The 25,246-nt window shown below is 43.8% G+C and overlaps 4 protein-coding genes and 9 non-coding genes across 15 annotated transcripts; 11 read left to right on the forward strand and 2 right to left on the reverse strand.

Annotated features, from left to right (window-relative positions):
• The first annotated feature begins 3,773 nt into the window (after nt 1–3,773).
• LOC112939455 (small nucleolar RNA snoR111) lies at nt 3,774–3,905 on the forward strand. The gene has a single exon (XR_003243169.1). It is a non-coding gene; the product is annotated as a small nucleolar RNA snoR111 (small nucleolar RNA).
• Nucleotides 3,906–3,981: 76 nt separating this feature from the next.
• Nucleotides 3,982–4,131, forward strand: LOC112939459 (small nucleolar RNA snoR134). The gene has a single exon (XR_003243173.1). It is a non-coding gene; the product is annotated as a small nucleolar RNA snoR134 (small nucleolar RNA).
• Nucleotides 4,132–4,196: 65 nt separating this feature from the next.
• LOC112939456 (small nucleolar RNA U36a) lies at nt 4,197–4,285 on the forward strand. The gene has a single exon (XR_003243170.1). It is a non-coding gene; the product is annotated as a small nucleolar RNA U36a (small nucleolar RNA).
• Nucleotides 4,286–4,365: 80 nt separating this feature from the next.
• LOC112939484 (small nucleolar RNA Z223) lies at nt 4,366–4,459 on the forward strand. The gene has a single exon (XR_003243197.1). It is a non-coding gene; the product is annotated as a small nucleolar RNA Z223 (small nucleolar RNA).
• Nucleotides 4,460–4,572: 113 nt separating this feature from the next.
• On the forward strand, nt 4,573–4,687 carry LOC112939486 (small nucleolar RNA Z278). The gene has a single exon (XR_003243199.1). It is a non-coding gene; the product is annotated as a small nucleolar RNA Z278 (small nucleolar RNA).
• Nucleotides 4,688–4,799: 112 nt separating this feature from the next.
• LOC112939451 (small nucleolar RNA snoR97) lies at nt 4,800–4,904 on the forward strand. Its single transcript, XR_003243165.1, has one exon. It is a non-coding gene; the product is annotated as a small nucleolar RNA snoR97 (small nucleolar RNA).
• A 765-nt stretch (nt 4,905–5,669) lies between these two features.
• On the forward strand, nt 5,670–5,761 carry LOC112939485 (small nucleolar RNA Z223). The gene has a single exon (XR_003243198.1). It is a non-coding gene; the product is annotated as a small nucleolar RNA Z223 (small nucleolar RNA).
• A 2,839-nt stretch (nt 5,762–8,600) lies between these two features.
• Nucleotides 8,601–8,715, forward strand: LOC112939487 (small nucleolar RNA Z278). The gene has a single exon (XR_003243200.1). It is a non-coding gene; the product is annotated as a small nucleolar RNA Z278 (small nucleolar RNA).
• A 112-nt stretch (nt 8,716–8,827) lies between these two features.
• On the forward strand, nt 8,828–8,934 carry LOC112939452 (small nucleolar RNA snoR97). The gene has a single exon (XR_003243166.1). It is a non-coding gene; the product is annotated as a small nucleolar RNA snoR97 (small nucleolar RNA).
• A 450-nt stretch (nt 8,935–9,384) lies between these two features.
• Nucleotides 9,385–12,101, reverse strand: LOC4341850 (transcription factor MYB123). 2 transcript variants are annotated; one of them, XM_015786106.3, is made up of 3 exons: nt 11,446–12,101; nt 10,609–11,359; nt 9,385–9,860 (listed from the first exon to the last, which is right to left on the reverse strand). In XM_015786106.3, exons 1-3 carry the CDS (start codon nt 11,770–11,772, stop codon nt 9,595–9,597), a joined length of 1,344 nt encoding a protein of 447 aa, XP_015641592.1. In that variant the 5' UTR covers nt 11,773–12,101; the 3' UTR covers nt 9,385–9,594. The 2 variants fall into 2 exon arrangements, with proteins under 2 accessions (XP_015641592.1, XP_066168032.1); XM_066311935.1 differs by having other exon boundaries at nt 9,385–9,951; nt 11,446–12,046.
• A 2,750-nt stretch (nt 12,102–14,851) lies between these two features.
• LOC4341851 (probable beta-1,3-galactosyltransferase 2) lies at nt 14,852–18,594 on the forward strand. Of its 2 annotated transcripts, none has more exons than XM_066311936.1 (11): nt 14,852–15,074; nt 15,261–15,379; nt 15,803–15,864; nt 15,970–16,181; nt 16,275–16,338; nt 16,772–16,844; nt 16,980–17,100; nt 17,416–17,503; nt 17,587–17,703; nt 17,803–17,912; nt 18,106–18,594. In XM_066311936.1, exons 2-11 carry the CDS (start codon nt 15,302–15,304, stop codon nt 18,252–18,254), a joined length of 1,074 nt encoding a protein of 357 aa, XP_066168033.1. In that variant the 5' UTR covers nt 14,852–15,074; nt 15,261–15,301; the 3' UTR covers nt 18,255–18,594. The 2 variants fall into 2 exon arrangements, with proteins under 2 accessions (XP_066168033.1, XP_015641593.1); XM_015786107.2 differs by having other exon boundaries at nt 15,261–15,357.
• Nucleotides 18,595–19,427: 833 nt separating this feature from the next.
• LOC107278639 (uncharacterized) lies at nt 19,428–20,217 on the forward strand. The gene has a single exon (XM_026026311.2). The coding sequence runs from the start codon at nt 19,468–19,470 to the stop codon at nt 19,948–19,950; it is 483 nt and encodes a 160-aa protein (XP_025882096.1). The 5' UTR covers nt 19,428–19,467; the 3' UTR covers nt 19,951–20,217.
• Nucleotides 20,218–20,298: 81 nt separating this feature from the next.
• Nucleotides 20,299–24,492, reverse strand: LOC4341852 (uncharacterized). The gene is made up of 6 exons (XM_015785578.3): nt 24,095–24,492; nt 22,882–23,009; nt 22,074–22,243; nt 21,899–21,976; nt 21,116–21,260; nt 20,299–21,007 (listed from the first exon to the last, which is right to left on the reverse strand). The coding sequence occupies exons 1-6, from the start codon at nt 24,198–24,200 to the stop codon at nt 20,594–20,596; spliced, it is 1,041 nt and encodes a 346-aa protein (XP_015641064.1). The 5' UTR covers nt 24,201–24,492; the 3' UTR covers nt 20,299–20,593.
• Between the last annotated feature and the right edge of the window lie 754 nt (nt 24,493–25,246).

A 25,246-nucleotide genomic window follows, 5' to 3' on the forward strand; every position in this document is an offset into this window, starting at 1 on the left:
TAACGCTACGGTGATATAGTAATGCGAATTAAACAATCAAATGCTAAAAGATACATATTTTAGCAAACTAAGGTCAAATGTCTTAAAACCTGAAAAAACAAACAATGATATATATCATTGTAATATATTTGGCCCAAAAAATATTTTCATATTCCTGTAAATTCTCGTACATGTCATATAAATTTCAATTTACCAAACCTAGGCTAAACTTTTCAAACAAAATAGTTAATCAGCCCTTAATGATACAGTACTATTGACATGATCATACATTTAAATTTTATCTGCTCGTCTTTTCCCAGGATTTCTTTCTGAACTTGTACGGGTATGACCCGCGTTCCTTTCATATTAAAAACACTAGCTTGTTTAGTTCCACTTTTTTTTCACAGGAGAACTTGCCGGTACCTCTAGACTCGCTTCATTGTCATTCCACTCGCGGCAGGATTTCCAGAAGAAGATGCCATTCGTTTGATGAGAAATAAAAAGAAATATCGAGAATTCGCGTGGCTGAAGCTGAAGCAGCAACTTTCGAAGTAACAGAAAGAAAAGCACAGCGGCGGGAATCGAACTCAGCAACAGGGTTCCCTAAACCGGAGATTCACCGAAACAAACAACCAACAAGCAGCTTTTAAAGGGAAGGGAGATAGACTGTGCCTTTCTTTCATTTATTTTTTCTTTTCTGCAAGGTAGGGGGCCTTGAGAGTTCCTCTTGTGGTAGCAAGTTACTTCGCAACCTGCTATGTGTTTTTCCAAAAGAAAACTCTATTGTTCCGCATCTTGGATTAACCATCCCTTAGAGGGTATTGTTAAAAGATCCTCGATTCCTAATGAAATCGATGTAGTAGTGGCTTGATGGAAGCTTTCCAATATCTTGAAAGAAATACAGGGCACAGATCAGTAACTATTTTTGAAGGCACTAAAAATAATGCTCCACCTGGAATCTGAAGAAGCTTACCAGATTCAGAAGCCAGTGGCCGCCTACCTGCTTTGGTTGGTGGGGGCGGCTCCTCCGTTGTGGGTAAACGGGAAACCCGACTCTACGAACCCGAGGAAAGGCTGCACTGCTTCTGTAAGGGTTGAAAGAGATATAGATTAGAAAGATAATTCCCCTTTTCTTTTTATCCTTTATTTCTTTTATTTCTATGGATCAAATATTCTTTTTTATGGAAGAAAAAAAATGGATTTAACTCATATTCATGAAGCACTAGATTTTTGGGCCGAGCTGGATTTGAACTGCAGTCGCATTCAAGTAATGCTCCTTAATTTCACCGGTTTCGGCCTGTGATTTATAAATAGCTTCGGCACAAAAGATAAAACGGTCCCTCCAACGCATAAATGGTTGTGAGTTTACGTTCTCATCATCTTTGGTAAAATTGATTTACAAGCATACAAACATGCATTTCATCACGGGACAAAATATCTTAATGAGAAAATTGCACCACGTTGCAGGTGAACTTTTGTCAGTACTGCAGTTTCTAATCTTTTCATTGAACCTTCATCCATGCAAGAGCGCTGATGCCCTTAACAACAACGGGACACTGCAAGAAAAGCAAGAAGATACACTTCATCATAGCACAAATAAAGCAAGATGACGATAAAAATTTATTTGCTCCAAAGCCGCCGTCGCCGCTGCCGCCTCACCGTCGGACTCCCGCCTCCCCCACCGGCCTCCTCTCCAGTCCCACCCGCCGGCTGCGCTGCTGAGCCTGAGAGAAAAGAAGAAGAGAGAGAGAGAGAGGAAGAGAGGTAGAGAAGGGAGGGGAAAAAGAGGTTGACATGTGGGACTCATGTGGGTTCCACACTGAGTCAGCTGCCACGTCAAACAAAACCGGAGTCAAAACCACCGAGGAATCTAGTTTGCACTGGATTTATAAGTTGAGGGATGCGTTGTTTCCGGTTTTACGGTTTGAGGATGATTTTGTAACTCGATGACAGTTGAGGGACCTTGGGTGTACTTTTCGGGGATTTCTAATTCGCGCGTACGCGCCGGTTCAGTTACTCGCGCGCACTTCCACGTGTTCGGCTGCAGAACGAACCATGTCGCGATCCCATCGCTAATCGCGGAGATTAGCGTTAATCACGGTAATTAGAGTTAATCACGTGCTACAGTAATTTCTCAATACAACAATAAAAATTCGAGTCGAAAGTTTTCAAAATCTAATTTGAAATTTTTCAAAATTGACTTGAAAGTTTTCAAAATCTAATGTAAAAGTTTTCTAATATTAACTTGAAAGTTTTCAAATCTAAGTTGAAAGTATTTAAATTTCGAGATGAAAACTTTGAATTTTGAGTTAAAAGTTCTTAAAACTTGAGTTGAAAGTTTTGAATTTAAATATGAATTTTTTTGATTTTGAGATGAAAATTTCGAATTTTATGTTGGAAGTTTTCAAATTTTGAGTTGAGAGTTTCAAATTTTGAGAAGAAAGCTTTTAAATTTTAAGTTGAAAGTTTTCAACTTTCAAGTTAAAAGTTTTAAATTTTAGATATGACTTTTTTTAGAAGGTTTTAAATTTTATTTGAAAGTTTAAATATTATGTATAAGTTTTTGAAATTTGTAGTAATAAAAAGGAAACAACCTTTATGCGAAAAGAAAAAAAGAATTGTCACCGTAATTCAGATCGTGATTAGTCAAAACCTGATTACGCTAATCCAATCTTATCTAAGCGTGGGAACGTGTGTGTCCCCACCTACTGACCTTCCTGCACTGCGACGCTGCGCAATCGTGTGGTGGGCTGGGCCGGAACCGCGCGCGACTTCGTTCGCTGCCGCAGGCGCGCAATAGGAAATTCAGTACTTTTCCCCGTCGGGACTAGCTATCCATCACACGACAGATTTTTGGGTCCAAATCACACAGATTTTAGATTAGTTGGATTAGGCTCATTTGATCACTTGATTAGAAGAGTCTATACATGTATCAACATATATTAATTATATATATTGCATATATTTTATTTGTTAGATCTTTACATTGAAAAAAATATATCACCAACCCATCTACTAAAAGTTACAGTGTAATTACACTATAGTTACAGTGTAATTTCACTATAGTTACAGTGTAACTATAGTGTAATTACAGTGCACTTACATGTCATATCAACTAAACTTACAAATATAATTTTAGTTATATAGGATTGTAATTTTATATTTTAAAGGAAATAACAAGTACATATTTACTTACACAACATTTTTACCAAAATTATAGTGCACTTACATGTCATATCAACTGAATTTACGAATGTAATTTTAGTTATATAGGACTGTAACTTTATATTTTATTTCTTCAATCTCTTCACCTAGCTGCAACGACGTGCAATGTATGTACTCATCAATTATGTGCCAAGCTAGATGTTGCTGGCCTCATGCGTGCGTGGGAAGGAAACGCATCACAGCCGCTAATTAAATCATGCACAGACTAATCCACAAGGGAAGTAAATCCGAGTGATTTCGTGCCAAAAATTTGTCGCCAGATTTTTAGCAAAATCGTTCCCCGTCTAAAATGAAGCCCAATAAACAACAACTTGGCCCATAAAGCCCAAAGATTCTAGGTTTCCTCTCCCTGGCTCCCTCCCCTTCGCCGCCGCCATGGAGGCTATAAGTACGTTGCTAACCCACTGTCCCCACTCACCATCTAGGGTTCCAAGGGCCAGCCTCCATCGCCGCCGCCGCCTCGCGTGCTTCCGTTTATCTCTGTTCCGCTCATGCTCTTGTTGGTTTTTCATGTTCATAAGTTCATGTGTGTTTTTTTTCTTTTTGGTTGAATCGTCCTCTCTTGTTCTTGTTAAGGTGGGGGCACCAATATATCACCATGGTGCCAGCCATCTCTGCGAGAAGGGGATAGATCGACGCGTCAAGAAATCGTTTCTGTTGCCATGGCTCCAGTAGGCAATACGATTGTTGCTTGCGCACAGTTCAATCTCTTGTGCAGATCAGTTTCTTCTTCTTTGTTTTTGGGTGATCTGTTGTTTATCTGTTCGAGTTGTGTTCTTGCACGGTGCTAACCCCGGGCTTGTCGGATTCAAATCGCCTGAAGAAGGAAGCCCCAATGCCTGTGCTAGATCCACCATACCATTCAGTGTTGCAGGTCTTGATGCTTCGAGCATGTGATTGATCTGTGTCAGCGTAATGGATACATTTCAAAAATCAAATGTTTTTTTTTGTGTTTCCTAATTCTCTTTTTCCTTGGGAGATTTGATAGCTGATGGCAGTGATTTGACATTTACCCGCGCTTCTGATTTAAACCGTGAAGTTAAGGGAAAAAAATAATGGTTGAATTTCTTAATATGAGCCTTCCATTCTGCTATCGTATTTCCTCTAAAAATTTGGTATTTCTGTTTGTTAGATTTACGTTTAGATTTGGTAGATTTGTCTCTTCGGCAGTGATGATACAAACTTTCAGCTTTAAACGCCAGTTCTGCTTCTGATAATTCATGACAGATAAAGCTGATTCAGATCTGAGCCAATTGCTGTTCTACTTTTTTTCCCATAGGAATAACCCTTTGCGTTAGCATCATTTGTATCTCTTCTATTAGCATATTATATCATTTGTTTGAACTAATAGCATCATCTAATAATTTTACCTATGATGAGCTGCCCATTGTTTAGAGGATGTAGTTGGCTCGAGTTCCTGTTTATCAGGAAGAACCTACTTGTAGCTGCTGCATTCACATGTTATCAACGGGCTACCTGAGGTCATTAGATTAGATGACCTTCATGTTGTACCTTTGTATTTTCAGGGATTTTTCTTCGTCCATTGAGTAATTTGCATAATTTTTTGCCGAGTTTAACTATCCTTCCGCATGTTAAGTTTCTGATTTGCCGGGAGGCTGAAAAAGCTCGGAGATTGTGTGTTGACATCAGCTTCGTCTCTATTAACCGTGGGATGGGAGTTAAATGACAGCACGAAATTCGTTCCATTCTTCTAGCATATACTCACCGTCCATTTTGATTTTGAGATTTTGTTGATGATAGGTGATTCAGCTCTTTGTAGTTGTCGTGTATAACTGACGCAACGAAATTCATGGAAATGCATTGAATATTCAATCACTGATTCGAGGCTAACGTTTTAATAATCCCAGTAATTACTGAGGCAAACGGTTTTAATAATTCCAATTACTGGCAACTCAATGTTGAATGTCTAATTCTTTGAACAGCTGAACACCATGTTGCCAGTTGCACTCCCAGCTAGTTGGAAACTTGCATTGCCACAGCTATTCAGGACTGTTTTCAGATGTTACAATTGTTCATATGAACGAATTAAGGACCGGTTCTTTTGATTGACAGTGATGTTTTATTTCTGCATCACAAAGGAACTTCAGCCTCAGAGACTCTGCTGATGATCAGAATTCAGAGAGGAACTCAAGCATCATCAGAAAGTTTTGCTGTATCGGACTGCTGGAGAACGGAACGGAGGAGACATGGAAGGAGAGATCACAACAACAAATGATAATCGTTGACATGTCTTGAAACTTCGCATTGAGTTGTTTTGATCTGAGAAATGACCCATGAAAAGAAAAGGAAAACAGCTAACAAGGATCTGAACTGGATATAATTTGAGAGAATGCGATATATATGATTTTTTTAATAATTTGAATGGATATATATGATCCTTTCATTCAGCTATCATATTTTCTCCAAAATATTTAGCGTTTTGGTTTGTTAAGATTTGCTTCTTAGTGGCAGTGATGATACAAACCTTTAGCTTTCAACGCCAGTTCTGCTTCTGAGAATTCATGACAGATAAAGCTGATATAGATCTGAGCCAAATGCTATATTTTCTTCGTTTTTGCAGCATCCAAATATCTAATCTGCCCATGTTACAGTATCTCTAAATTAGACTCTCTAAATACCCACATAGTTAACTCTCCAATTGATCTCGATAGTCAAACTAAGTGTTCATTCCAAGAGACTCTATTTACATCTCTAAAATTAAAAAGTGACCCACATGTCAGCCTCCATTTCCTTCTTCTTCCTCCTCTTTCTCTTTCTCTTCCTCCTCTCCCGCATCGGATTCTCGACTGCCTCGCGGTGGCCAGACGGCTCCCAGCGCACGAGGCGGGAGGTGGCGGCGACGACGGCTCCCCGCGCACGCGAGGCAGCGGCGGCGACGTCTCCCCGCGCGCGCGAGGCGCGAGGCAGGAGGCTATGGCGGTGGCGACGACGGCTCCCAGAACGTGAGGCGCGAGGCGGCGGCGGGCGGCTCCCCGCGCATCCTAGCAGCGCGCCCTCTGACACGAGTAGCCCCTCGCAGCCGCTGGACTCCGCAAACTGGCATATCACCGTGGCGGCTTTCTCTCGCACCTTGGTCGCCGGAGCCGTGAGCAGCTGCACCAGAGCGGCGACATTGGCGCGACCAAGCACCGAGAGGACGCTTTTCTCGTCCTTGTTGAGCGCCTCGAGAAGACCATCCACCGCACGGTTCTTCGCCTCGATGTGCCCGACGCCGCGTCGGCCGCGCCCGGCGCCGGAGGCACCATCCCCCGGACGCGCGAGCAGCTCGACCACCGTCTCCACCTCGCCATCTCCGGCCGCGGCCAGATGCTTCCATAGACTCATCTCCTGGTAGATTTCGCAGCAGTGCTCGCCGTACCCGTGATCTAGAGTGGTTGGAGTGGTGAGCTCGCAGCTCAGTGGTGCTAGGATGCTCCTAGCTTATCAACCTCGAGGGCGACCTCCAGGCCGGCGCGGCCGCCGGCAACGCGCTGCTCTGGCTGCTCCTCTGAACCACGGCCATGGACCTACTCGTGCAGCTGCTCTCTGCGCGCCTCAGGAGGCACGTCGCTGAGCTCACTGGGCGCGCCGCCTGCTTTGGGTCACGGACGGGAGAGAGAGAGAGTAAGGATGGGGCTAGGAGTGGTGGTGGGAACCATTTTTGGCCAGTGTAGGAGACCGGCTACATTTGGCCAGCCGGAGGAGCAATTTGGCTATCCGGATGGCTTGGCCATTCGGATGGAGAGTCTGTTGGAGCTTGTTTTTTTCTTGTGTTAGATAAATTTTAACTTGAAGAACTGAATAGAGAGTCTCTTAGAGATGCTCTTATATGTTAGTATGAATAATGTTCCTTTATATATGATATCTTTCTATAGACTTTCCACTGGTGTGAAGGAAAGGATGGATTTCTTTAGAAGGAGATTGCTCTGGCAAGAAGATCATCAGGGGATTAGGAAATATCATCTTGTACAGTGGTATGTGATTTGTACTCCTAGAGATCAGGGGGGTTTGTACTCCTAGAGATCAGGGGGGTTTGGATGTTCTAGATTTGGATCTTATGAATAAAGCTCTTTTGGGAAAATGGATTTGAAAACTTGAGAATGAGGAAGGGTGGTGGCAGGAGGTGTTGAGGGATAAATACCTAAAGAAGAAAACAATGTCTATACAGAAACCTAAACCTGGTGATTCCCACTTTTGGCAAGGTTTGATGGAAGTAAAGGAGAGATTCTATAATTTTTGCACAAAGAAAGTGGGGGATGGAAGGTCCATTATGTTTTAGGAAGATAGTTGGCTCGGGAGCAGACCTCTGGCTCACTTATTCCCTACTCTCTGTAACATTACTCTCTCAAAACATGTTTCCTTGGCTGAGATTAAAAACAAAGGTTGGGAGGTTATAAAGTTTAGAAGGTCTTTGTATGGAAGCAAATTGAGGGACTGGAATAAAATCAAACTTTATGTGGAAGGGATTCAGGTTGAGGAGAGGGTGAATGATAAGCTTGTCTGGAATCTGACAAAAATAGGGGTCTTCAGTGTGAAATCCTTCTACAATGCACTGTGTGTTCAACAAATAGACATTCCTCTTAAGAAAATTTGGAGTTTCAAAATTCTTTTGAAAATTAAAATTTTCATTTGGATTCTTTTGAGAGGCAAGATTCTGACTAAGGACAATTTGTTTAGGAGAGGTTGGAGAAAGGGTGAAACAAAATGTCAGATTTGGGACAAACATGAATCAATTCAACACCTTTTCTTTGATTGCTCTCTTGTCAGACTAATTTGGAATATAATACAGTGTGCTTTTGATCTCAAAACAGCTAAAGACTGCCAACACCTTTTTGGGGCTTGGCTTTCTGCTTTCTCAAACAAAACCAAAAACTTGATTGTAACTAGTATTGCTGCTGTAATCTGGGCTGTCTGGAAAACCAGAAATAAAGCTTGTTTTGATAAAAAAATTGCCTAATGATCCCACTGATGTAATTTTCCTGGTTTGCCACTGGATGGAATCCTGGGCTCTTTTGCAGAAGCGGGAGGCAGATCAAAGAAAGCTGCTCTTGGGGGCCAAGCTCATAAGGCAAATTGCAAGTGATGTGTACAACTCTAGATTTAGATGGAGGCCGACGGGGAGACTGCAGTGCTGATCTTTTGGCGGGGGTAGAGTATGCTTTGTTGATTGTTTGGATGCTGGGTTCATGGCTCCTGTTAGTCCTGGAAGTCTTGTTATGCAGTTGCTGATTCTATGCCTTCTGGATAGTCCCTGTATGATCAAAAACAACTGGTGTGCTAGCTTCTGTCCTTTCTTTTCTGTTCAGTTTGTAAGACTTTGATCTTGTAATCTCTTTCATTTCTAGTAATGGAAATGGGGTGTAATGCCCTTGGTCAAAAAAAAAAATCTCTAATCTGCCGATGATGAGTTGCCCAAAGTTTAGAGGGTGTAGTTGGCTCAAGTTCCTGTTTACCAGGTAGAACCTACTTGCAGCTGCTGCATTCACATGATATCAATGGGCTTCCTGAGGTCATAGATGCATGTTGTACTCATCCATCAATCAATTCAGTGTTGTAGTTTCAGATTCTTTTCTCGAGTGATAAGTTGCATAATTTTGTGTTTAACTATCATTTTCGCAAGTTAAGTTTCTGATTTGCTGGGAGTATGAAAAAGTCCTTACATTGTGTTTGACTCCCCATCAGCTTCATCTCTTTCTTCATGTGAGATGGGAGTTAAATGACTACAGATTCTTGAATAGGAGTAACAGTTTTGACAATTTAAATGAAACATCTATAATTATATATAAATAACCCTTCCATAAAGCCAAGTAAAATTCGGCAATCCCAAAAACTGAACGACAGGAGATATCAAATATGACCCTGGTACGCAAAAAGACAGTATTGCGCTATCATGGTTATTTTTCTCTCTTCGTGGCACTGTTGCAGAAGTTAGCACAATATTTGAACAGTTGAACAGTTTCGTCGCATTCTCTCTTCCTCTGTTGAAGGTTGCAACAGTACATACATACTCCCTGGTGGTTAATGTATATATAAGTTTTATTCATAAATGATGGGGCCTTTTAATTATGACGCGGCAATCCTGTGAACAAGGAACATACTCCACAGTTGCTGGAGTGGATTTCCAATATATCAGCTGAATTTTCTTGAATCTCTTCACTGATTTAGACAAGGACTATCAACTACGAGAAACCCTTTTAATTACTTGATAGCAATAACGAAAAACAGTTTGCAATTCAAAAGGCAGAGCGCGTGACAGATCCGACAATAAGGCCCAGTACAAACAACAAAAAACAAGAACCAACATTTTTTCTCACTGCTCATCAGAACCGATTTACAGTCTCTCTCTCTCTCTCACTACCAAATCATCTCTCATCTTGCTGTTCCAAAGCTTTATGCGTTCCAGTTATGATGCTCTTCAGGTTGAAGCAGCGGCAGCGACGACATGATCTGCTGCATCTCGAGGGTGAAGTCGTCGTCGGTGGTGACGACGGACGACGGCCCCGGAGACGGAGCCGACGACCCGCCGGCGGCGGCGGCGGCGCTGCCGACGCCGCCGGGGTTGAACCATTCCCCCGGGATGGAGCCCGGGGCGATGCCGAACATGCCGGAGATCTCCTCCACCGCGCTCGCCGCCTTCCTCTTGGGTTTCACGTCCTCTGCATCATCGGTTTCCCCCAATGCAACAAGATGTGAGATCGATGGATCGATCGCCGTTGTGATGAACTGATGATGATCGCTCACCCTATGCTAGATTTGATATGAGGTGATTGGTGTCAGTTCCATCGATTGATTTGTTATATGTGTTTGAAGCTTGAATTTCTAAAGTAAATTTAACAGTACTATATAAACTTTGATCGACGAGCTCTTTATCGATGGTTGCTTTGGGCTTCGCCTTTCTTCATTTTTCTCGGTCTTGGTAGGTTTGTTAGAGTGTGGTTGTAGTTGTGGTTTTCCTCCGGTTTCCATTGAATAGTGTTTTCTAAGGTATGAATATGTTTTTTTCCTTAAAATAGGACATCCTTTTCTTTTAAATATAAAACGTCGACAACAACTGACCGTTCGAGAAAAAATAAACTTTGATCAAACCATCGGAAAAAATATGATGACAAATCTAAGACGGGCTATCTGGAAAATATGGAATTTAGAGTTTAGAAACTTAAAATAAACTTTGTAGTTTTGTGTTATGATTGATGTTTAATATGTAGTTTTGTGATAACTGCGATATGTATTTAAGATAAAATGGCCAATCTGTAGCTTCGTGATAAGCACCATAAATCTGTAGTTTAATATATAAATTTTCATTTATAGAATGAAAAGTATATATAATTTCACAAAAATTGCTCGAACTTTTTTTTATCGATGTGGAAATGAAAATAAAATTTCGAAATTTTTGGATGAACTAACCGAAGATGAAGTCCCATCTCCCGCCATAATGCGGGTCCTCTTCTCCCGGAGGATACTGCGAGGTGACGTCACTGTCGCTGGCGCCTCCGCCGCCGCCGCCGCCATGGAGCACGTGGCTTGAGCTAGGCTCGCGGTACATCAGCTCGGGCATGGAGCCCACCCTGAGCATGGCGGGGTTGGGCCGCGGCAGGAGGTGGTCGTCGCCGAGCAGCAGCGACTCGAGCAGCGCGTCGCAGCCGCCGCCGCCGCCGCTCGTCGCCGTCTCGAATTGGTTCGAAGGGAGCTCGCGCGGTCTGTTCGGCAGCGGCGGGAGCCCCGACGAGACGAACCCGCCGCCGCCGCCGCCGTCGTGGTGGTGGTGGAACGCCGGCTGCTGCTGCTGCTGCTGCTGCGGCGGCGGCGCCTGCTGGTGGTTGGCGAGGTGGAGAAGCTGCAGCCCCTGCATCTGGTTCAGGAGCGGGTAATTCTGGTTGATCAGCGGCGGCGAATTCGCCTGCGACGCCGACGGCGACGGCGCCACCACCGGCGCCTGCTGCAAGGCGAACGGGTTGCTCGGGTCGAGGAGGAGCGGCGGCGGCAGCATGCCGCCGCCGCCGCCGCCGCCTTCGGCGGACAGGTTGAGATTCTGCGCGCGGAGGTGCGCGATCTCCCTCTCGATCTCCGGCGGGTACGGCGTCAAGCCGGCGCGCACCCGCCGCTTGAGCCGCGTGTTCCAGTAGTTCTTGATCTCGTTGTCCGTCCTCCCATGCAGCTGCACGCCACGAACACCACGCCACCGCCATGATTGATCAAACTCGAGAGAGAAAGAAATTAGAGATTAGATGGGTTGTTGCTTACGTAGGAGGAGATGCGAGCCCACTTGTTGCCGAGGAGGCCATGGAGGCGGAGGATGAGGCGCTCCTCGTCGGGGGAGAAGGGCCCCTTGCGGAGGTCGGGGCGGAGGTGGTTGGCCCACCGGAGGCGGCAGCTCTTGCCGCAGCGCTGCAGCCCGGTCTCCCGCCGCACGGCGTTCCAGTTCCCCTCGCCGTGCCGCCGCACGTGGTCCACCAGCAGCTTGTCCTCCGCCTGCGTCCACGGCCCCTTCTTCAACCCTCCCCCGCCACCGCCATTGCCGCCGCCGCCGCCACCTTCTCCCCCACCATTGCCGCCGCCGCTCCTCGCCATACTATAACTCGTCACTTGATTCTCTCCTCCCCCTCTCAGCTCAGAGAAGAGGAGAGAGAGAGAGAAACAAACTCCGGCGAACTAATTCACCTCTCAATTAATTCCTCCCCTTGATCAAACCAAGAAATTCAACCAAGCTGGGAGAGGGAAGAATTCTTGACCCTAATCAACCGACGAGGAGAGGATCGATCGATCGCCACCGCCGGCGGGGAAAGCTATAGCTGGAACGACGACGGCGGCGGCGGGGGGGCCTTTCCCTGGCGAGGAGGAGAAAGACAAAGGGGGGAGGCGAGGAGGAGGGAGGCGATGGTAATGGCGGGGGGAGGAGGAGGCGGGTGGCGTGGCGCAGCTGCCGGATCCGCGCCCGCCATGCATGGCATGGGAAGCTAGCTCATCTCACCGATTCTCCCGCGCTTTTTTTTTTCTTTTTTTTCCTATTCTTGCCATGGACTCATCCAGCTAGCTACGTTTGACTTGATCCTTCCTTTGCTTATCTTTCTCACTTTTTATGTGTGTTATTGTCTATGTTTAGGCAGTGCTTAGTAGTAATTGGGATTTGGACTGGTACGTCTTGATGATCAGTGGCTAGTCTATGTTTCAGTCCATCAATTAGATTCACATATTATGCGCATCTAAAGGCCCCCGGCTTTGGAGGGACAGGAGGGTACTATTTTTGGCTGCGGTTTAGAAGCTAAAGACTAATAATTGTAGGATACGATCGACTGGAGAGTGCATGCGCACTAATTAGTCGATCTTAACCAACTACTCCCTCCGTTTCAGTTTCAGGTTATAAGACGTTTTGATTTTGGTCAAAGTAAACTTCTTCAAGTTTGACCAAGTTTATATAAAAAAATAGTAATATTTTTGACCAAAGATAAATTTATTATAAAAATATATTTAATTATTAATTTAATAAAACTAATTAGGTAATGTAAATATTACTATATTCTATAAATCTAGTCAAATTGAAAACAGTTTAATTTTGATCAAAGTCAAAACATTTTATAGCCTGAAATGGAGGGAGTGCCAGTTTAACAAAATTAATGGCGTAAGATAACGAGGTATGCCATGAGAAATGCTAGAGGGCGGGATCCTATCCTTCCTCCTCGTGTGAGGGTACGCGTGCCCACCGCCGCTCCTTCATAATGAGTTTTTCCATGCTAGAGAACGACACCAGCAATACTGACATCGGCGACTTGGGAGAAGAACAAGGAGGTTGGTTGACGTGGGTGCGCTGTTAAGAACGATGAGTTGCTCTACCCTACTGGCATCGGAAACGATGGCACGATGACATCCCAGGTTGCTCGTGAAACCTTCCCCTCCTCGTAACCACAAGGCGACGCAGCGATGGAGATCTAGTAGCACGTGGAGCAAGACGGAGAGCGTGTGAAGTTGAGGCTAAGACAAAGAGTGTGTGAAGTTGAGGCTAAGATAAAAAATAGACTTATTCTATGGAGAAGCACGATGGGCTGTCGTGCCTTCGGGTTGGCTCGGCATGGCCCGAGTCTTATTGGACCATGCCTTGGGCTATGTGTAGCCCGTGGGCTGGCACAGCACGGCCCGACGTGTAGGCGAGCCGTGCCGGCCCTACTGACCTCGGCCCAGGCACTGGGCCGTGTTGGGCCAGGCGGCCCATTTGGCCATCTATAGATGGCGCGATGACATCCTAAGTTGCTCGCGAAACCTTCCCCTTGTCGTAACCACAAGGCAACGCGATGATGGGGACCTAGTTGCACATGGAGCAAGGCGGGAAGCATGTGAAGTTAGGCGAAGCGAGGAGTAATGGGAACTAACTAGAAAGGGATCCGACGTATACCTCTTGGCACCCACCGTCGCCATTAGCATCACCTCCGTTTATATTTGCTTGCAGATATGATCCACATAGGTGTCAAGCCTAGTACACTCTACTATCAGTTTGCATAGGGCCTTATACCACAAAGTAACATACCCGATATATACCAGTACTTTGATATCAGACCATTTTAAAGAGGGATATCAAACACTAACAAACAAAAACAATACTTGTAAACTATTCTTATCGATTGAAAAATGAAGACAGAGTGACGAAAACGCCGATAAAAAATAGTTTCAAAAATCTAAATCAGGCTTTAGCTCAAACAAGCTACCAACCACACTTCAGTCCTGTTTGGAGGAGCTTCTAGCTGCTGCAGTTTCTCGTAGAATCAGAAGATCCCTAAAACAGTTCAGCTTTTGGTCCAGATTCTGAGCGGATGTAGTTGTAAAATTCAGAAAATAAACTAAAAGCTAGAAGCTGGGAAACACAACTTAAGCTAAAAAACACAACTTTTTCAGATTCTTATAAGCTGGCTTCCAACCAGCCGCTTCTCACAATTTGAAGCTCCCAAAAGGCCCTTCATATTCTAGCAAACCCTACAAAGCTTCACCCATATATATCCATCACAATTCACAAGTCCTTACTCCTAAGTATATAGCTCAACAAGTGTGGTTTAAGATATACGTAGCTAAAAGTTGTTAATTTTTTTAATGTGATGGAGGGAGTTTGGGAGACGCTGACAACCTGACTGAGTGACTGGTAGTAGTTACCTTGATTGTTTGGCCAATTATTAACCGCTCGCTCATTAGCTAAGTGTCAGAGTTTCAAGGCCCTATTTGTTTCAGTTTAAGATTATTATAGTCTAGATTATTGAGCCAGATTACTATAAGCTGAATTATAATAAGCCGATATAGAATAAGCGGTTAGCTGTTTGTTTATCTGGATTATTAGCTGTTTGTTCGCGGTTAGCAACCCAACAATTTAAAAAAGCACATTTAGAGTGGATTATTAGATTATAATAATCTAACTTATAGATTATAATAATCTATTATAATAAGCTATCTGTTTATTTCAGTTTACTAATTCTAAGCTGAATCAAACATAGCCTACGTCCATTCGGCGCGAATTAACACGGCTTGCACGCGACGGCCTGGCATTTGTGTACGGCACCGCCCCACCCGCCACGCCTCCGCCTCCGCCTCCGCACTGCATTCCTTCCAGTTCGTTTCGTTGCCGTTCGCTCAGCGCTCGCTTCCACGGTTCCCCCACCCACCACGCGCATTCGCATTCGCATTCGCAGCAGCTGAGACTTGGGATATGGTTATGAATTCCAAGACCCTTGTTGCTCTCGATTCCCCCCCTTTCTTTCCTCACTCTCCCTGAGCTGGTGGGTGGCGGCGGCGGCGGCGGCCATGAGCTGGAGGAGAGGGGACGGGGGCGTGGCGAGGAGATGGGTCCTGCTGCTCTGCACCGGGAGCTTCTTCCTCGGCCTGCTCTTCACCGACAGGTAGGTCACTTCAGCTCCACATTTCTTGGCTCATTCTGCTTAGCTCCAGGGCTGGAATAGTGCTACTGGTCTCGGGGGCAAGATTTGTTGTTCCGTTTCTTGGATTTTAGTTTTTTAGGGGAGGGAATGTGGGATGCAGATGATGAGCAATTTGTTTCTTTTGATTCGAGAGTCCCTTCTTTACAGGATGTGGACACTGCCTGAGGTTACTGAAGTTGCCAGGCCAAATGGAAGGAGAGAGAAGGAGGATGAGCTTACTGCTGGAGACTGTAATTCTGCTAAGGTGTACCATTCCCCAACCACAAGTAATTCCTGACAGTATTTGCATATGTCACATAGCGAAGAACGAATTGCATATTATCTCTTTAATTAGAATACTCTTTATTTTTTTTTCTTGAAAACGCAAGAGAATTGCATTTCATTTCATTAAGGGAAGAAAAAAAAAGGAAAAAAAATACAAAGTAGGAGAGACCAAATCCCTCCTACACACCCACGCCCCGGCCAACCCTGGCCAATTAGGTGCCTAGGCTTGCCGAACCACTAAGAAACTTTTGGAGGCAGACGCCCCCGCTAAACACCAAAGATTACCATCATTCTCTACCACCTGCAAGACCGTCGCAGCATTAGGACTGCTGCCTTAGAATACTCTTTACATCACCATTTATCCACTATCATATAGCACACTGGCGTATATGCAAATTTCTGGTTTCATGCTATCGTGTCATCAGGTTAATGTAAAACGAGATTACAGGGAGATCCTACAAACCCAAGATACCCATCATGCTGTATGGTATGTGATTGCACTGATACTTTTTTTTCCTTTTTCCTCTTTGGTCTTTCCAGTAAGCATAATGGTGTTTGTTCATAATTAAACCAAAATGGCTCCTTCCTGCAGGACTTTGGATAAGACAATAGCAAAACTGGAGACAGAACTTTCCGCTGCGAGAACTCTGCAGGAATCATTTCTCAATGGTTCTCCGGTTTCAGAAGGGCATAAGGGTTCGGACTCTACAGGAAGGCAGAAATATCTTATGGTGATAGGCATTAATACTGCTTTTAGCAGTCGACAGAGAAGGGATTCTATCCGTAACACATGGATGCCTCAAGGTCTTTTTTTGCACCAGAGTGTTTAGATTTTTCTCCGTTTGTTCTGGATCCTTATAATATGGAGTACTAATGTTCAGCTAACAATGGGGACAGGAATAAAGAGAAGAAAACTAGAAGAAGAGAAGGGGATCGTAATCCGTTTTGTTATTGGTCACAGGTGTGCAAATATATATATTTTTGACATGTGCTGCAACATAAATTCCACACTTCATTGATTTTTCTCTACCAACCTAAATATTCTCATACTTTGCGCCTTGTCATATGAATATAGTCCAACTGGCTGTGTTAGCCTTGATGCATGGTGGTTTCAAGGGGAAAGAAATCCTGGGCTATTGTCCAATAAACACATTTTGCATCACCGCACGTAATTCATAAATGAAATAACAATTCAAAACATTTTGGACTCTATCCTTTCCAGCAACTTTTTATTAGTATTTAAATTCATAAATTATCTAACCATTTCACATAGGCCAAGGATGGACAGGGTGAGAAAAAAATATATGTTAGCAACTGCACAGCCATTTTTTTATCACTTTTATTGGGAATACATGCATCATCAAGAATGTAAACACGGGTTATGTTTTTTCCAGTGCTATTTCAGGTGGCATTGTGGAGAGAGCAATCAAGGCAGAGGAAAGAAAACATGGAGATTTCATGAGAATAGTAATATTCTGCTTATGTGGTTTACGAAGAACTAGCTGCTCCATTACCTTTTTGAACTCATGTTGGAGTACTTTCGAAGTTTGAACTTCATACCTTATTGCTGTGCCTAATGTCAGTCCTGTCCACTTCTGTTAGGACCATGTTGAAGGATACCTTGAATTGTCTGGCAAAACCAAGACATACTTTGCTACAGCTGTTTCTTTATGGGATGCTGACTTCTATGTGAAGGTTGACGATGATGTGCATGTTAATATAGGTGAAGTCTTTGTGTTGAACATCTGTCCTTTTTAATCTGTATGGTTGTACAAAGTAATCTATGTCTGACTGTCATGTTTCTTTCTAAAGCTCTTAATATATCCATTTGTTGTCAACGTCAGTGCCCTTTTTGGTAGAAGTATTGCGAAAGGGCCAAGTGCTTATAGGCTGATTTTTACTCCGATGCTGTCTTGTGTGTTATTTCCTTAGGACCCAGGGAAAGCTCTGTCAAGTCTGGGCCTTTGTATATGAAAAATGTGTGCTCAGCAACATCTTGACATCCTGTTTATAACATGATATTGTTATATATTTGCAGCAACACTCGGACAGATTTTATCGAATCATGTTAAGAAGCCCAGAGTATATATTGGATGCATGAAGTCCGGTCCCGTCTTATCTGACAAGTAAGTAAAAAGAAGATAAAATATTCTCCTTGTTTCTTCATCATGCTTTTCCTGGTGGTTAAGGTGCGATTACCACTGTTCAGAGATGTGAGGTACTATGAACCTGAGCATTGGAAATTTGGTGACCAGTATTTCCGGCATGCAACTGGTCAATTGTATGCTATTTCAAAAGATTTGGCAACTTACATATCAATAAACAAGTGAGCCAGCATCTGAACTGACTGTTTCATATGTTTCACTGTTATAATATTATTTAATTCTTGCTAAGGCTAAACTTGTTGCTAATTCAATAATGCCAGACGTGTTTTGCATAAGTACATCAATGAGGATGTGTCTTTGGGAGCCTGGTTCATAGGATTAGATGTTGAGCATATTGATGAGCGCCGACTTTGTTGTGGTACTCCACCTGGTAAGCCTACGTTATTTTGCAATCTCTCTCGGTTCAGAATGGTTGCCTGGTTTACTTGAGGATTTACATTACTTGCTCTAAAGTCTGAACCCAAAGCTATATTTCATAACAGCACTGATAAAACCCGCCTATACTTCACGCATTACTGTTCTTGTGCGCAACTAATTTGAAGCCATATGTCTCTCGGTCACAGATTGCGAATGGAAAGCTCAGGCAGGGAATACATGCGCAGTGTCATTTGATTGGAAATGCAGTGGCATATGTGACTCTGTGGAGAACATGCAGTGGGTGCACAATAGATGTGGAGAAAGCGAGAAATCTCTCTGGATTTCTTCTTTCTAAGCAGGGCCACCGGAAGATCTGACATGACTAGCTGAATGCTACATTGTATAACAGATCAGAACATGTTGTACATTGTGCAGAAAATGTATTAGATTCATCTTGTAGCAATAGTAGCTAAGCTAGGCTCAATTTTGTGATTGGGGCTCACCATACACCGATACACCAACTATGCAGACCGTGGTTTCACTGAGACTGCCGGTGACGGTTGAGGGTACATAGGCTGATCTACTTTTTCTCATGTTTTAGGTTGCCATTTTTGTTGTAACTTGTAAGGATCTAATGTATTCTGTGCATTGTTACCAAGATATATACATATATGCAGAGCCTTTTCACTCTTCAATCTACTCCATCTAGATACTAGATATGCTGTTCTGAATTTCAAATGCGTTCCAAAACACATATGAATGGCTCAAGAATTTTTTTTTCTGGGACGGCACGAATTCCTCGTGAATTCAGTAGTACTTTCGTCTGAACCAATGTAAATTCTTTGTGGGCTGGGCCATCTAGCTACCACCCGAAAAAGCCCAGATAACTCCAGGCCCAACCCAACTAAACGGAACATGGCCCAACTGGGCTGCACCACGGGCCGGGCCACTTGCAATTTTCCTAGGAAAAAGTACACCAAAGATCCCTCAACTTGTCATCGGGATAAAAAAACATCCTCGAGCCACAAAACTAGATATGCGGGGTCCCTCAACTATACAAAACCAGTCACCCGAGGTCCCTCGGTGATTTTCAACCCGGTTTTGTTTGACGTGGCAGCTGAGTCAGCGTGGGACCCTCTAGCCAGCTGACATGTAGGGCCCACATGGGTCCCACGCTGATTCAGCCGCCACTCCGGATAAAACCGAAACCACAGAGGGACTATAATTGAGGGACCACGCATATCTGATTTTGTGGTTCGAGGACGTTATTTATCCCGATGACAAGTTGAGGGACCTTTGGTGTACTCTTTCCATTTTCCTAACCGTCCGATTGAAAAGGAACGGCCCGAACGGGACTCCCACGCACGCGCGGAATGTGTACCACAGGTTTACGTAAACGCTATACCGGAGGCGTAATCTAGCTGCCGCTGTTTACGCCGGCGCGTTTTTTTCACCTTCCCGCCTCGCTTTCCCTCCACGCGGCGGCGATAAATTCCAACCTCCGCCTCGCTCCTCCTCCTCCTCCTCCGCGCCCAAATTCTCCAAATCTCCCCGCGCTCGAATCCGCCATGGCGCACGCGTCTCCCTCTCCCATGGACTGCCACCACCACCGCCGCCAGCTGCTGCTGCGCTCCCCGTCGCGGAGGTCCTCGCCGCCGGGGGCCCCGGTCCACGCCGACGAGCGCCTCCACCACCACCGCTTCCTCCGCCCCGGCGCGCTCGCGCGGCTGCGCGACTCCAAAGTCATCGCCCGCTCGCTCCGGTCCGCCGCCGCCGCCGCGGCGGTGGCCGTGCCCGCGTCGCCGCCCGCGAACACGCTCCCGCCGTCCTCGCCTCCCCCGACCGCCGCCGCGGCGGCGGGAGATGGCGCCGGCGTGCCGCATTTTCTTGGGGCTGTGAGGGGGCCGAGGTACCCGCTCCGGAAGAAGCTGGCCGCGGCCAGGACCGTGGTGTTCCTGCCGCCGCCGCCGACGACGGCGGCGGACGCCGCCGAGGTGTTCATGGACGCGTTCGCGGTGGCGGCGCCGTCGGAGATGCTCGCCGCGCACTGACAGACTGATTCCTCAGGCTGCCTGCTCCACTCTTTGTTTTAGACTTCTTTAGATCTGTGCAGATTTGTCTTCTTTCGTTTGTTCTTGATTTAGGAGTTAATTTCAGGAGAAATAACTTCGGATTTCTTAAAGATTCTACTTCTTTGTGTGTGTGTAGATTTTTTATTTGTAGTTTCGGCATCTGGAGATCCTCAGATCCGAATTTGTTGTTCTGGTACTAAGAACAGAGCTAGTATTCAGATTTTAATCCAAAATCCCTCAGCATCATATTTTTATGGCTTCCACAATAAGAACTGTGCAAACTGATACCACTAGTCACTGTGATTCTAACATAAGGAAACCTTCAACTGATGGTAAAGGACAGGTGATCATTGATAAGGCACAGAATGCCTGATTGCCTGTAGGCTTTTGTTCAATGTTGACATGATTCCACACATGAAAGATCAGTAGTACAAAGTATGCACACTGCTATATAAGCTACTATGACAAAACTGTGTCCAGAACTCCAGACGCCAAGCGTGACCCTGAAACACTGGGATGCAACAATCCTATTCTTTTTTGTCACAAACCCACGATTTTTTTTCTTGTATTCAGACAATTGTGATGCATACAACAACCAAGAGTACACAACTAAGGCTTGCCACTAGCTCTTGCGCAGGTATTTGCTCACTTGGGCTGCAAGCGCTACAGATTTGGCATTGATGTCGTTCATCAGGTACTCCCTTTCGGCGCGACGGCGTTGCTGTCGTTCTCTCTTGGCTCTCTTTGGGGCCAACCTTGCTTCTCTCTCCACATAGGCTAGCCTGAACTTCTCGGCGATTGGTATTTCAGGGGGCGCATTTGGGTTGGTTGGAACGGTGGGTCTTCGAGGGGCGGCAGCAACAGCCCATGTTTTGGGGTCAATATCTGCGATTATGGAGTGATCCAGTGGTACACTTGCCAGAGCTTCAGCTGGGACCTTGTGTCCACGAAGGTCAAAAGGTGATGGCTGTGGGTTGACAGTAATACGAGGGCATTCCATAGATATAATTTCCTTTGAGTTATCATCTATCTTTGGCTGTAAAACAAGAAAAATATGAAACACAAGAGATGCATCAATTAAATCTGAATGCAGTCAACACATCATAACATCCATTTAGAAAAGGAAAAGAGTTTGCATGCATACCCAAACTAGCCATCTTAAGGACTCTGCACCCCCGCCAATTTCTACCGTATCAAGTTCTTCCCACGAGTCCTCTTCAAGAGTATTCAATTTGGGTTTCAAGAGATACACAGATCTGCGCGCGGTGGATTCACTTCCTGGACAGCCTCTGCAATCATGGGATTTAAGCTCGTTTTCATATCCTGCTATGCGGAATACTTTGCATAGTCAACATTGAAATCCATAAGAATTGCCAGCATGAACAAACTACAGAGCAAAGAACAACTTTCTATGAAAGCTTCGACTAGATATTCGGTAAAATAAGTTAGGCTGGGAACTCATACACAGTACAGAAAGACACCTGCATGCACATGTGATATGAGTACATGCATTATTGGCATCCAAAGTGATCGATCATTAAATGAAGTTACTTTTTGTTATTTACCCATGAAGAACCACATAATCTAGTTTAAAACATCCACACACGTCATTTTTCAGCAACTTCAATTATCATTATGGGGTTATCATAAAGTGTAGATTTTATAGCTAACTTCAGAATCCAAATTTCTCGAAGACCACCAACTCAGCATATGAACTTTCATGGGACAAAATGACTTCAGCCATGTAATTGAAACTTCGACAGGAATGGATCATAAATTCAGAACAGCCAGATCAACACCAAGAAATTCACACTAATGCACAAAAAACATGACAGGGAAAATCATGGAAAGAATAAATTAAATTGCCTGATAGAAGTAAATTAATACTACCCATTGACTTATAGATGTATTTTGTTGGAGCTCGTACCCGCATCTCAATATCTCCAAGGATGGGCAATGGCATATAACCTCAGAAACAGCTGCAGCAGTTATTCTTTCACAGCGACTGCATGAGAAGATATATCATGAACATGATGAATTCATCGAAAGGAATAGTTACTTAACTTTCACCAAGCAATTAGTAGCATAATAGCAAGCCTTACCTAATATCGATAGCCCACAGATTATTAGAAATATTTGCCACAGTAGCCAGACCAATATCAGATACATCAGAGCCAGATATATCTAGGATCTCCCATGAACTATCAGCAAGAGAGATCAAAACTTCATCATTTAGAAGCCTTCTTCTCCTTGCAATGGACAAAATTGCCAGCTGTATCATACAATAAGCTCAACTATCAGTGTGACATGCATGTATAACAATGGATACTAAAATATAAATAAAAAATGATGTCACATTATGCAGTAAATATAATGTCAATTTGCATGCTCATACTGGGTAAACATGTGATAAAACACAATAATGTGTACCATAAGAAGATTTTCCCTATTAGCTATTGATGCAAGCAGGCATAAAACTGAAGAGCTAAATATCTCTAGCAGTAGTTTCCTTACCACACGACTTTTGGTTATACAAAATCTTGCAGTCGTGGCTTTTTAATGTTCCTAAGGTTTAGATGTATGCCTTTTGTGCTATTTAAATCAAGATTCAACAACAAGAAAAGAAAAGCAAAATAAAGATTCTCAGTGTTTCTTAAATGCCTCTCATACAACTCACAGAGATGGCAGAGCACTTTATATAATCAACAGAAGAAATTAACGGTTTGAACAATTAACTAAAGTAATTACAATAATAACATTTTTCTATCATCAACAGTAAAGCAGTCTTCAATTATAAACAAAATATTGGCACGGTATATCATCAATTGAAACCCTTGAGTACAAAGTTTATTACGGGAATGAGATAAAATTGCAATACAGCAAAACCCTGCAAAGGCGAGACACATGTACCTTTATGTGGGGTGGAAAGAAGGTAGAAAATTCGGAAATATCAGTTATGATATCTTCAAGATGCTGTCCGAGGATGCCAAGGCACAAACTAACCAATTTCCGAGGTCTAGCTTTGTTTGTTGGAGAATCTGATGCAGTTCAAATGTGCAGGTTAGTGTGTGTGTATAATAGCACATAAGGCACAGACAAGGACAGTCAGGTAAAAAAATGAGTCAATCATTCTAATGTACACAGCACATACGCACACATACAACTGGATAAAGCAAGTTGGGCAAAACTGATGAGTATCACTGTTCAACAACTTCTTGGAACGTTCAAAAGAATAGAGCCCACTGTCAGCAGCAAATGAAGCCTGGTCAGGAAGAATAATATTATAGCTTGTCCAAGTTCATTCTCACTCGAAATAAATGGATATGGGGTTCCATTCTATGTTCAAGAGAAACCAACTGTCATCTACAATCTTGTACTTGCCCGACATAATTTTCAAAATTGAGGATTTGCACCCTGCTAGATCCAGTTACATATTTTAGGCTGATTGTAGAAGCTATAAAGAAGAGTCCCAGTTTGGTTGTATTGCTCAGGTATTACAATAGACGCAGGGGATATCATAATTTTCATATTGCAACATTTGGAATATACAAAAGACAGTATATGTTATACTTCTAATTTAAGCTCGGATCTGCATATCTCGATGATCATATTAAAAGAAGATAACTAAGTATTTCAGACTGGTGTGTTTATTGCCGTACTTTATAATTTGCAGTGTCTGTAAATCATATTACTACAAATGAGATTGTACACTTTTGTTTTCCTGTAATTCTTAACGGATTAGTGTTCGCGTCACATGATGTGGTATGCAACTTTTTGGATATCATCAATGGAGTGATCAAACTGAAGCACAAAATCCTAACCCAGTAACCCTCAATATCTTTCTTGTCCAAACCGAACAATTAGCTTAGAATTTTAACTTAACAGTATATACTGGTTCACAACCAAGAACATGAACACGAACTTCGGTGGCCAAATCAATCACGTAAACTGTGAGCAATCACTCTAGGGCACCAAATTAAAGCTAGAAACCAACACAGGCGATGATAAATACACAATTAAACCAATAAAAGCAAAGTAAATATAAAATCCAATACAGCTTCAGATTCGAGCAATTTCATTTGGTCTTGACGGATGAATAAGAAGAAGAAACCAGGGGACTTACAGAACGAAGCTGCCGGTAACGAACTCGCTGGCTTCCGGCGCGGCGTGACCTCGACATCTCTCAGCGACGCCGCGAGCTCTGCGACCACCGACTTCCCCTTCTCCATCAACTCCAGCCCCGCCCCACACGGGGGGTCAGATCGAATCAGAAATCAGATGGAAGCCTCTTCTTGGGGGATGGCGGGTATCGGGGTATGCAACGCGTAGGTAGGAAGCGGGGATGGCCGCCGGCTAGTCGGCCGGGAGGGAGGAGACGCGGGGGCGGCGGCAGCGAGGCGGCGCGGAGGCCGGCGGTGAGGGGGGAGAAGAGGCGGTGCGGCGAGGCCGGCCGGAACGGGAAGGGAAATATCTGTTTTCTTCTTTTTTTTGGGGTGGACTTGTGGATTCATTCATTCATTCAACCATAAAATCGTTTGAAAACGGTATATACAATCATAACCCCAGTTTGAAATGCGACATATTTATAGCTCGTACAGTGTTACTGTAATTTTCAGGCAGGTATATTAAACATTGGATTTTTTACACCATGGTTAATAGCATCTAATTCATATGAAATTTAAACATATTTCTTTGTTATATTTTACACCATCTAATTCTTAATCTATAATATCTATAGCTAGAAACACAGCCTTAAATATAATTGGGAGATAGGGGAGATTGTGACTCGTTTTCCACGCGCACGCTTTTCGAACTACTAAACGGTGCGTTTATTGCAAAAAAAATTCTATATGAAAGTTACTTTTAAAAATTATATTAATCTATTTTTAAAATTTAAAATAGTTAATACTCAATTATTTTGCGTATCTTCTCAATCTTCTCCTCTCAAACACTCCCTTAGAAAAAGGGTAGGAAAACTCCTGCTTTCTTTCATAGTAAGACTTCATGTTTGATTTCTCAAAATAGCTGCTTAGGCCTGCGAAACCCAACATAGTATTTCTCTCCTTCCAAATCAATCAGTAGGCCAACACGAAGAAGGTATGGAAGGATCTGTAATCCGAAAATACCTAGCAGTCACTACTCACCATTGACCCACGTACTCGCCGAGAGCTTTTGTGAATGGTGCCCCTTGTACATGTACCCATCGATTATGTAGCAATTTTCGTGTCACGGCCAAATCTTAATGAAATTGGTCAGACAGACCCGACAAAATTCT

This window comes from Oryza sativa, chromosome 6, assembly GCF_034140825.1.
Source record: "Oryza sativa Japonica Group chromosome 6, ASM3414082v1".
Taxonomy (NCBI): domain Eukaryota; kingdom Viridiplantae; phylum Streptophyta; class Magnoliopsida; order Poales; family Poaceae; genus Oryza; species Oryza sativa.